The sequence below is a fragment of the Pristis pectinata genome, chromosome 11, assembly GCF_009764475.1.
Source record: "Pristis pectinata isolate sPriPec2 chromosome 11, sPriPec2.1.pri, whole genome shotgun sequence".
In the NCBI taxonomy this organism is placed as follows: domain Eukaryota; kingdom Metazoa; phylum Chordata; class Chondrichthyes; order Rhinopristiformes; family Pristidae; genus Pristis; species Pristis pectinata.
In genome coordinates, this window is record NC_067415.1 from 47,913,554 (window position 1) to 47,925,574 (window position 12,021).

A 12,021-nucleotide genomic window follows, 5' to 3' on the forward strand; every position below is an offset into this window, starting at 1 on the left:
TCAGATGCAAAAATTCAAAATTGTTAATTATACTAATATCGTGTAAAATTTCTGGCAAATAAGAAAATATTATTTAACTCAGTGATGCCATGATTTTAAAAAAAAGTTCCTAATTATTTAATATTCAGAGTTGCATTAACCATTTCTATAGCCTAATGCCACAGAGTGCTCAAGGAAACTGGTTAGAATTTGATTCAATTTTATCTTGTTATTAATGGATGTGCATATTCATTACTTTTTATGCAGGCAAATGAAGTGCAACCAGTAATCCCCGAAAACACAGTTTCTGACTCTCAAAAATCTGAAGGTAAAGGGAAAGAATTTTGGGATGTTAGTTCTGTAATTGTTGAACATTTCAGTATTTGGCTTGTTCAACTACTTTATCGCTTGAAGAAAGTTCTATGTGTTGTGATTTAATTTATCAAATAGCAAAAGGATTTAGAAACTTGATACTTCTGTGCTAGTTCTTCTTTTCTCCCCAGTCACCCTTTTGGATAGAATCAATCTTTCTGCAACCTTGACCCTTATTTAACTTAAGCTAGGCTGATGACCACTCCATCAAAGAATCCCTATTTTGATCTCTATAACCTCTCATTTTCTCCATCTTCTGTTGGGAACAGCAGCTGTGCCTTTATCACTTTTGGACTCTAATATTCCAACACCAGCTGCTGGTAAACTGCAGTAGTGCAGAATTTGTGCCTCAGTTCTTCCTGTGACCATGGTAACTTGTTTACTACTTGCAGCTGTAACAGCATTCCAATCGTGTATGTTCCCATAGAGTGTGATTATAAATACCTTTAAATATCAGTTCGAAATATAGCTGGAAATAAATTGCATTTTGCCTCTTAAAATAGCAAACATTTTCACATGAAATTCCACAATCTTTCCACTGTGTTTACGACTACTAAACCATTATTTTCAGTTATTTAATCCCTCTTAAAATAGCTTAGAAGAAAATTCCATATGGACATTTTAAATCTGCTTCAGTTTTCAAGATAAAATATTCATCATTCTAGATATTAACTTTTTCTTTTCACAGTTATGATAATTGAATTTGAACCATCTGCTAAGATTTTGAATGAAGCAGTTCTGAAGAGAAGACAGAAATTTCTTACAAATGCTGCAAAACGAGTGGAAGACTTAAAAAGGAGGGAAAAATCTGAAATAGTGAAGTCTGAACTATACACAAGACCAATTCATCTTGAGCAAAGACAGACTTCTGTGTTCGGTAAGAACTGTGCTGTCTAATTTTTACTCCTTGTTCATTCGTATATCGATATACTAAGCTATTTCATTTGTATACTAAGCAGCAGCATCATCCTCATCAGGGGCAACTCAGTTGAAGATGGTGGGAGAAGTAAAAGTGTCTACTCCAGAGGACAGAAAAGCTGTAGAAGTAGGGATGCAACAAAGAACACTCCGGTAAAGTAGAAATGGTTGCAGTTCAACTTTTTTAAAAAAACTAATCTGATTTCAATTGGAGTTAAGACATATCTTTGCCATGTAGCATTTTATTTAAATATCTTTGGATTGGATTATATAATGGTTCAGCCATACATGGAAACCTTAAACTACCATCAAAGAGCCTGATACATGACTAGATTTGATTTCAATTGGAGTTAAGACATATCTTTGCCATGTAGCATTTTATTTAAATATCTTTGGATTGGATTATATAATGGTTCAGCCATACATGGAAACCTTAAACTACCATCAAAGAGCCTGATACATGACTAGATTTGATTTCAATTGGAGTTAAGACATATCTTTGCCATGTAGCATTTTATTTAAATATCTTTGGATTGGATTATATAATGGTTCAGCCATACATGGAAACCTTAAACTACCATCAAAGAGCCTGATACATGACTAGATTTGATTTCAAATGGTAGTTTGTTTCATTATATCAACTTGCATTTTCATGGTTTAGGTTAAAATTATAAAGGTGTTATTGAACTAAATTTGCCACATGCCCACCAAAACAGAGGACAGTGACCAAAAGTTTAGCTGAAGAAGTGCTCTTCTGAAATACCTGAAAGAAAGGTACAAATGAGGTAAAGAAATAGCTGAAGGTGCAGCTGCAAGTGCCTGGATTGTTGAACTTGGGGGATGTACAATGAAAGTTTATTTTTCTATGACAGATTATTAATTCAAACAAGGTTTCTATACTATTATTAGAAATGAGTTCCTGAGAAACTGAGTAAATAGATTAACAGGGAGGCACTTCTGCTGTAAAGAAACCTGTAAGAGTGGGTTTGCCTTGAATCTTGCCAAATTTAAAATCAAGATGATTACTACTTATGTGTTGTTTTCTAACAAGAGGCTGTCAGGCTGACTGCTACAGGTTGGTCTTTGGCAGCAGACTGTAGCTGGAGAGAGGTGGGAGAGATGTTTCTGGGCTTGGGCTTGGGCTTGGGCCTGGACCTGGATCTATGAAAGGGTGGGCATGGAGGAAGCATTTTTTGCAATTCCTGACCTACAAGTAGTGTAACTTGCAGGCAAATGGAAAATGCCAATTCTGGTCCTGGTGCAACTAGGAAAATAAAATTACAGTAACGCTGCTAGTTTCACCTCTATACTGAGTTCCAAGTTAGGAACTCTAGATATTAAATTGTTTTTGTGAACTTAGCTTGAATACTTGGGGAAAATTGTGCATTTAGATTTGTCAGTTTGTACCCTTCTATTAGCATATTTTTTCTTTTCAGTCTCTACAATCAGCTTGAAGAAGTGAAAAACAAGAAAAGGGAAGTGAACCGCAAAACAGTTTGTGCTAGAAATCGAGAAAAAGCAAAAGAATTCCAGAAGGTAATTTTTCAGCCGTCCTATATCTATTTTTTCATCTAAATAGAAATAAATTTGGAGGAATTGTAATTTTTAGTAAAAGTAATCTTCCTGCCGCTTTCTCCTTTGTTATTAGAGACCAATGGGATGGTTTGGTTTTTATTTGTTTGCTTTGCTAACTTTAGTTCGGAATTGTTAACCCTTCAGGTGAACTACTTTCTTTAATAGGGCACAGACTGTCTTGCTCCATTGTCTAGGTTGTCTCATTATACAATTGCTAAATAATTATAGTACAGGTGATCTCCACGTTATAGTATTTCGGGTAATGCAAATTCGCTTTTGCAGAATTTCAGGGAGGCAAATGAAAGGCTGGAAAGTGATGCAGAAGTCAGTGACAGCAAGTTGAAAAGGCATAACAGGCAAGAGAATGGCAGGGAGTGAGTAAAGCCTACTGGATTAAATTGCCTTTATTTCAATGTCAAAGGTCTGACAGGTAAAGTGGATGAACTTAGGGGTTGGTTAGCTACATGGGACTGGGACACTATAGTCATTACGGAAACATGGGTAAGGGAGGGACAGAGCTGCTAGCTTAATGTTTTGGGGTACAGGTACTTTAGGCAGGATAGAGGCGGAGGAAAGAGAGGAGTGGGAGTTGCTTTTTGATTAAGGGGAATGTCACGGCAGTAGTCAGAGATAAAATTACTGAAGGATCATCCAGTGAGGCTTTATGGGTGGAGCTGAGAAATAGAGGAGATCACATTGTTGGGATTGTCTCCTATAGGCCCCAAATAGTCAAGGGGAATTAGAAGAACAAATGTGCATGGAGATGGTGCAGAGTTGTAAGAATAATAGGGTTGTTATAGTAAGGGATTTTAACTTTCCTAATAAAGACTGGGACAGTCATACTGTTAAGGGCACAGATGGGGTGGAATTTGTTAAGCGCGTTCAGGAAACTTTCCTTGGACAATATATAGAGGGCCCTAGTAGGGAGAAGGCAAAGCTCAACCTACTGTTGGGTAATAGGACATGGCAAGTGAGTGAGGTGACAGTGACCATAGTTCTATTCTGTGGACAGAACTGGTCCACAGGTTCAAATTCTAAATTGGGGCAAGGTGAATTTTGATGGAATGAGACAGGAGCTTGCAAAGGTTGAGGAACAACAAAATGCTGGAGGAACTCAGCAGGTCAAGCAATATATATGGAGGGAAATAAACAGTCGAAGTTTCGGATTGAGACCCTTCATCAGGACTGGAAAGGAAGAGGATAGAAGCCAGAATAAGAAGGTGGGAGGAGGGGGATGAGCTATTTGTTTCCCTCCATAGATGCTGCCTGACCTGCTGAGTTCCTCCAGCATTTTGTGCGTGTTACTCCAGATTCCAGTATCTGCAGAATCTCTAGTGTCTCCATAAAGGTTGATTGGAGTAGGTTGTTTGTAGGCAAAGGGACCACAGGCAAGTAGGAGGCTTTCAAAGGTGAGATAGTGAGAGCTCAAGGTCTGCATGTTCCTGTTTTTATTTCTGTTTCTGATTTTATAAGTATATTAAGGGGAAAAAAGAGTAACTAGAAAGAAAATAGGGCCCCTCAAAAACCAAAGAGGACACCTTTGTGTGGAGCCACAGAAGGTGGGCAAGGTCCTTAATGAATATTTCTCCTCTGTTTTTTACCATGGAGAAAGATGCAAGGACGTCAGAACTAGGAAAAGTAAATAGGGAGGTCTTGGGGATAGTTCACATTACAGTCGAGGAGGTGCTGGATGTCTTACAAGGTATGAGGGTAGTCAGATCTCTAGGGCCTTACCAGGTATATCCAAGAACACTGTGGGAGGCTAGAGAAGAAATTGCAAGAACCCTGGCTGAGATATTTGCAACATCGTTAGCCACGGATGAGATGCCGGTAGACTGGAGGGTAGTGATTGTTGTGCCTTTATTTAAGAAGGGCGGCAAAGAAAAACCTGGGAACTATTGGCCAGTAACTTTAACATCTGTGGTAAATAAATTACTGGAGAGGATTCTGAGGGATAAGGTATACGTACATCTGGAAAGACAGGGATTGAATAGGGGTAGTCAGCATGACTCTGTGCATGAGAGATCATGTCTTACGAACTTGATTGAGTTTTTTTGATGAGGTGACCAAAAAAGTTGATGAGGGCAGGGTGGTAGACGTGGCTTATATGGACTTCAGTGGGTCCTTTGATAAGGTTCCACGTAATAGGCTGTTCTGGAACATCAGATCACATGGTATCTAGGGAGAGCTGGCTCAATTAGCTTGATGGTAGAAAGCAGAGGGTCATGGTAGATGGTTGTTTCTTGGACTGGAGGCCCGTGACTAGTGGTGTGCCTTGAGTTGGTGATGGGCCCATTGTTGTTTGTCATCTACATCAATGATTTGGATAAGAATGTACAAGGCATGGTTGGTAAGTTTGCAGATGACACTAAATTAGATGGTATAGTGGACAATGAAGAAGGTTATCAAAAATTACAGCTGAATAAGTGGGCCAAGGAATAACAAATGGAGTTTAAAGCGTGAGGTGTTGCATTTTGGAAAGTCAAATCCAGGTAGGACTTTCACAGTGAATGGCAGGGCACTGGGGAGTGTTGTAGAATAGGGGGATCTTGGAGTACAAGTATATGGTTCACTGAAAGTGGAGTCACAGGTAGACGAGGTGGTGAAGAAGGCTTTTGGCACGCTGGCCATAAGTCAGGGCATTGAGGATAAAAGTTGGGAGGTCATTGGTGCAGTTGTACAGGACTTTGGTGAGGACACACTTGGAGTATTGTGTTCAGTTTTGGTCGCCCTGCTATAGGAAACGTTTATTAAACTGGAAAGAGTGCAGAAAAGATTTACAAGGATGCTTCCAGGACTTGAGGGACTGAGTTATAGGGAGAGGTTGGACAGGTTAGGACTTTATTTTTTAGAGCATAGGAGACTGAGGGGTAATCTTTGTGTATAAAATCATGAGGGGCATAGATAGGGTGAATGCAATCGGTCTTTTTCCCAGAGTTGGGGAATCAAGATCTAGAGGGCATAGGTTTAAGGTGAGAGAAGAAAGGTTTAATAGGAACTTGAGGGCAACTTTTTTTTATACTGAAAGGGTGGTATCTATGTGGAATCAGCTGCCAGAGGAAGTGGTTGAGGCAGGTACAATAACTTAAAAGACAGTTGGACAGGTACATGGATTGGAAAGGTTTATAAGGCCAAATGCTGGCAAATGGGACTAGATCGGATGGAGCGTCCTGGTTGGCATGGACCAGTTGGGCCGAAGGGCCTGTTTCCATGTTGTATAACTCTATGACAATGGTCACTTCTATAACATCATGAGTAGAGGCCCAGGAGATAAACTTGCATGCTCCATCAACTGAGCCTTGTTTCTGGAATGGGGATATCCAAAAACTCAATGGGAAAATATTCCTTTTTTTTAAATACATTTAGTGTGCTTTCAGTGTTATAACTACAAGTAGCTTTTAAACTTTTGGATTAGACTTACTGAAAACTCTTATCTTTTCTCCACCCCTCCCCATCAAAGAAAACATTGGAAAAGCTAAGAGCAAATAAAGTGTGCAAGTGATGCATCTGCAATCTTTGCATCAATCAAGAACAATTGCATCCAAATGTATATAAGTATTTGTATTAATATACAAACTCTTGGCCTATTTTGTTGTTTTATTACAATTACCTCATTTGTAATTTTCTTTATACAGACTGTTATACAAATCTGTCAGTGAGGATAGAATGTTGGATCCTTTTGGTTTTGTAAATTTTGTATAATTCATTACTCTAAATAGAAGGTATAAATTATATTTCATATTTATCTATTTTATAGACTAATACAGTTTTGTATAAAACTACACATCCCTTTATATAAACTGGAAGTTCATTACTTGGACTGAATCACTGGATAAACATCAACACTTTACTGCACTTAACCTCAAGTTCAAGTTTGTACTTCATTGGCAATATTACAGCAGTTTAGTGTAGGGAGTCTTTTGCACTACCAGCTATCGATTGACATTTTGTTCTAATAATTCAAATAGTAAAACTCATGGCTAATATCAAGTGTCACTTTTGTCTGTACAGTGTGCCCTAATGTACTTGGATGAAACTCCACAAATAAAATTAATAGTTCATGCTGGACTGCAGAGACTGCTTTTAGATAAATTAATTTGAAAAGTCACACGATAATTATAAAGCTTTGACTTCACTGACATTTATTTTACCAAAGTTTTAATGGCAAATAAGTCCACCATACTTTCCCCTCTGGTGCTTGCTTTGCAAGGAAAAGGCATACGTTCCAGGTAGGGTGATTCTTAATTTCAAATGTTTCTGCCATCTTAAAACAAAATCTACTGTATTTTTAATATTATACAGATTTTTAAAACAACATTATACCTGCCAGTAGCTGGTCGGATTGTGGAGTAATGGCCACGAGGCTTTTTTTTCCTTTTGTTGAACACTGCTTCGTCCACCGTGTGGTTTAGTACTGTGGAACTTTACAAAGAGAATTCCATAGAGAATATCCCTGTATCTTTAACCTTGAGTTTAGCTGGGAGATGGTTCTATGCAGAGAGGTTGTTTTGAGGTAAAGAAACAACTGGCTCTCCTTAAATTTATTTTGGGATTCCTACATGCAGCCAGCCTAATTAGGCTGGAAGTATGTCAAATGGAAAGTTCTATAACACAGCCACAAAAAGCTAGGAAGATTAAGACTAGTGGGCACATTGAGAGATTACAGGTGTTCGTGAGGGGGTGGTAATGAAATATTAAAATGAAGGCTTGCTATCTCATTAAAAATTTTAAGTAACTAACCTTTAAATAATTTAATCCTATCATTGAATTGGTCATTGGTCTCCTTATCTTATTTCCATTAAAACCAGAATTCAGATGGGGGTGTGATTCAAGGTTTACTGTTCCATTTTTCTTTGAATGTTAACCTTTGTGATTTTAATCTACGTCTTTTGGGAATTACAATTCAGTCTTTGATTGTGTGTAGAAATAGAAGATAGAGAGGAGGAGGCTAAGCTGATTTATATATCACACCTCTCTGTAGAGTATACAATTATGGAGTTCGAAGCTCCAAGGGAGCAAAATTTCCAGTTTTCCTAGGAATCATGCTTATGGAGACTTCACTTTGCTCAGAAACCCAATGAATGTTATGTCGACATTAGCAAGGCACCACCAGTGGCTGCAATAGTTGTATCAAGTCAGCATGTTTATGCTCTGAGATGATTCCAAGGTGAAACCAGAGCTCCTACAGAGTACATTTTTGGAATTTTGAAACTATGCTTCAGGTATCTCAGGGTGCTCACCAATTAATCTGATTAGGTTCTTTCATCATCTTTACAAAGCATCCCTTTTGTGGAAAGCCAATGAGGAGAATGCACCTCTGGGATCAAAAAGGAGTGAAATCAGGACCATGGTTAATGCCATGCCTGTGTTATTGGTAGCTGTAATGGCCATTTGCATCAGTACTGTAGAACTATTTTTGGCCTCTACATCTTAGTGCCCACTTAGTGAACATTAAAGCCCATACATGTCCTTCACTTCATGTATTAATGAGTAATAATCATATGCCATTGACCTAATGCAAGACATCCTTAAGACAGCATTATGCATAATTTCAGAACAATTTTTATTTTGCAATATATAGTGCATGTGCCAAATGTTTATATTGCTAATCTTCCATTCAAGACAAATGTGTAATCTTGGAATTTTTTCAAAAAAAAAGTCTATATAGACCACCCTGAATGTTAATTTAGGTTAAAGTAAGAATCACTTGAGACTATTGTGGCCTTGACTAATGGGGCAGCTCTGAGGTTGAGCAGCTGCAGCTTTGATTTCCTGTGCTATTGCATGAGATGCCTGGACTTTCTTTGTATCATGTGCCGGCATCTCGGTGGGCCCTTGACTAGGATAAAACATCACAAACAGCAATATAGGTGAGAATGAAGTTGTCTAGGGTGATGGTTTCAGTGGAATGACATCGGAAACTCTGTCTAAAAATTATGCACAAGACAATGAAACTCCTTAGAAATTAATTGCACCCAGCTCCCCCTTATATGGTTGTGGGCATGTCTGTTGCACTGTCAATCATTACTATTGTGTCAAGACTATAAAATATTCTTCATTTTGATTCTCCACAAGTGTCTCATTTGCAGTTGCTTGTATTGGGACCAAATAAAGGCACATCCACAATTCCCATCTCTGTGTGGCTTCAACTTTCTGGACATTAATGGCAAGTTCATGAAGCATTTAACCACTGAAGGAAAAGGTAATAGTTAATTACCTGTTAATAGAGTAGCCCTCCAGAGTATTTTTCTCTCAAAAATATTCCTGCACAGGCTCCTTCCAGGGTGAATTCATGGACTAAAATTTGTTCTTGGTTCATATTTCTGACATCTCCAGTTTTGCATTCATCCAATTTTTCTGTTAAATTCTGAAAATCTAAAATGATCAAACTGAGCAGCAGATTAAAAAAACAGATTTGAAACAGAAGTAAAGTCCAGTTTAATCAGGAATGGCATGAACTTCAAATAAAACAAAAAATGTTACGAAAATTCAGTCGGTCAGGCAGCATTATGGAAAGAAAAACGTTGCAGTTTCAGGCCAAAACCCCTTATCAGAACTTGGAAAATGAGATAGGATGAAAGGAATATCTTTGATAGCAGGAGGTCAGGGTTGTGTGGTGATGTGCGGTTTACAAAGTTGTCTGGTTGATAGTTTGAGGACAGTCAGAAAAAAGGAAAACAAACAAGGATGTGATAAAGCTGTGAAATGCAGGTGAGAACATTCAACAATTTTAGGTAACTTGCTCTCTCTATTTGTATCAGAAATGCCCACTTCTACTATGAGGTTATATGTTTGTAATACTAGATAAGCTTCTCTGCCTTATGTGCTGGACTTGGAAAAGTCCAATGTTGGAATTCTCTCTTTGGTTTCCATTCTCTGCAACAGCTCTGACCAGCATTTTACATGGACCTCTTTCCATAGATAAGGAAGTCGAGTATCCAGTTGCAGAGAGGGGTGGAGGCCCAGGTTTTGAAACCTGGTGATTAGTATTGAGGGGATGATGGTATTGAATGCCGAGCTGTAATCAATAAACAGCAGCCTGACATATGTTTTGCAATTGTCTAGATTCTCCATTACTGAATGGACAGCCATTGAGATTGCTTCTGCTCTAGACCTGTTGTGGCAGTAGGTGAATTTCAGTGGGTCCAAGTCCTTGCTCAGGCAGGAGTTAGTTCTAGCCATAACCAACTTCCCAAAACACTACAGTAGGCGTGAGTGCTACCGGGCAATAGTTGTTGAGGGAGCTCACCCTGCTCTTCTTGGGCACAGGTATGATTGCTGCCCTTTGGAAGCAGGTGGGTACCTCAGACCGCAGCAGTGAGAGGTTAAAGATGTCTTTGAACACTCCAGCCAGTTGGATGGCACAGGTTTTCAGTACTCAGCAATGTACACCATTTGGGCCTGATGCCTTGTGAGGGTTCAACCTCTTGAAGGATATTCTAACATCAGCCTTCAAGACAGAGGACACAGGGTTGTCAGATAGTGTATAAGATATCTTTATTAGTCACATGTACATTGAAACACAGTGAAATACATCTTTTGCGTAGAGTGTTCTGGGGGCAGTCCGCAAGTGTTGCCACGCTTCTGGCGTCAACATAGCATGCCCACAACTTCCTAACCAGTAAGTCTTTGGAATGTGGGAGGAAACCAGAGCACCTGGAGGAAACCCACGCGGACACGGGGAGAATGTACAAACTCCTTACTTAGAAACATAGAAAACCTACAGCACAATTCAGGCCCTTTGGCCCACAAAGTTGTGCCAAACATGTCCTTACCATAGAAATTACTAGCCCTCTTACCCATAGCCCTCGATTTTTCTAAGCTCCATGTACCTATCCAAAAGTCTCTTAAAAGACCCTATCGTATCCACCACCACCACCGTTGCCGGCAGCCCATTCCACGCACTCACCACTCTCTGAGTAAAAAAACTTACCTCTGACATCTCTATACCTACTCCCCTGCACCTTAAACCTGTGTCCTCTCGTGGCAACCATTTCAGCCCTGGGAAAAAGCCTCTGACTATCCACACGATCAATGCCTCTCATCATCTTATACACATCTATCAGGTCACCCCTCATCCTCTGTCGCTCCAAGGAGAAAAGGCTGAGTTCACGCAACCTGTTTTCATAAGGTATGCTCCCCAATCCAGGCAACATCCTTGTAAATCTCTTCTGCACCCTTTCTATGGCTTCCACATCCTTCTGTAGTGAGGCGACCAGAACTGAGCACAGTACTCCAAGTGGGGTCTGTCCAGGGTTCTATGTAGCTGCAACATTACCTCTCGGCTCCTAAATTCAATTCCCTGATTGACGAAGGACAATACACCATATGCCTTCCTAACCACAAAGCAAACCTGTGCAGCTGCTTTGAGTGTCCTATGGACTCGGACCCCAAGATCCCTCTGATCCACCACGCAGCCAAGAGTCTTACCATTAATACTATATTCTGTCATCATATTTGACCTACCAAAATGAACCACTTCACACTTATCTGGGTTGAACTTCATCTGCCACTTCTCAGCCCAGTTTTGCATCCCATCTATGTCCCGCTGTAACCTCTGAAAGCTGTCCACACAATCCACAACACCTCCAACCTTTGTGTCATCAGCAAACTTACTAACTTTCATCCCTCCACTTCCTTATCCAGGTCGTTTATAAAAATCACAAAGAGTAAGGGTCCCAGAACAGATCCCTGAGGCACACCACTGATCACTGACCTCCATGCAGAATATAATCCATCAACAACCACTCTTTGCCTTCTGTGGGCCAGCCAGTTCTGGATCCACAAAGCAATGTCCCCTTGAATCCCATGCCTCCTTACTTTCTCAATAAGCCTTGCATGGGGTATCTTATCAAATGCCTTGCTGAAATCCATATACACTACATCTACTGCTCTTCCTTCATCAATGTGTTTAGTCACTTCCTCAAAAAAAAAATTCAATCAGGCTCGTAAGGCAGGACCTGCCCTTGACAAAGCCATGCTGACTATTCCTAATCATATTATACCTCTCCAAATGTTCATAAATCCTGCCTCTCAGGATCTTCTCCATCAACTTACCAACCACTGAAGTAAGACTCACTGGTCTATGATTTCCTGGGCTATCTCTACTCCCTTTCTTGAATAAAGGAATGACATCCGCAACCCTCCAATCCTCTGGAACCTCTCCCTTCTCCATTG

At 39.7% G+C, this 12,021-nt stretch overlaps 1 protein-coding gene across 9 annotated transcripts in view; it reads left to right on the forward strand.

Annotated features, from left to right (window-relative positions):
- Positions 1–12,021, forward strand: part of cep295 (centrosomal protein 295) — a 93,746-nt gene that overhangs the window by 80,293 nt on the left and 1,432 nt on the right. For 5 of the 9 annotated variants that reach the window (XM_052025959.1, XM_052025965.1, XM_052025962.1 and 2 more), the window contains 5 exons: positions 247–307; positions 1,040–1,228; positions 1,308–1,422; positions 2,706–2,805; positions 6,305–8,970. In XM_052025959.1, coding sequence (XP_051881919.1) covers positions 247–307; positions 1,040–1,228; positions 1,308–1,422; positions 2,706–2,805; positions 6,305–6,346 — 507 coding nt within the window. In that variant the 3' untranslated portion in view covers positions 6,347–8,970. Of the gene's footprint in view, positions 1–246; positions 308–1,039; positions 1,229–1,307; positions 1,423–2,705; positions 2,806–6,304; positions 8,971–12,021 lie in introns of those variants that run through there. The other 4 variants (XM_052025968.1, XM_052025969.1, XM_052025963.1 and 1 more) reach the window with 2 other exon arrangements.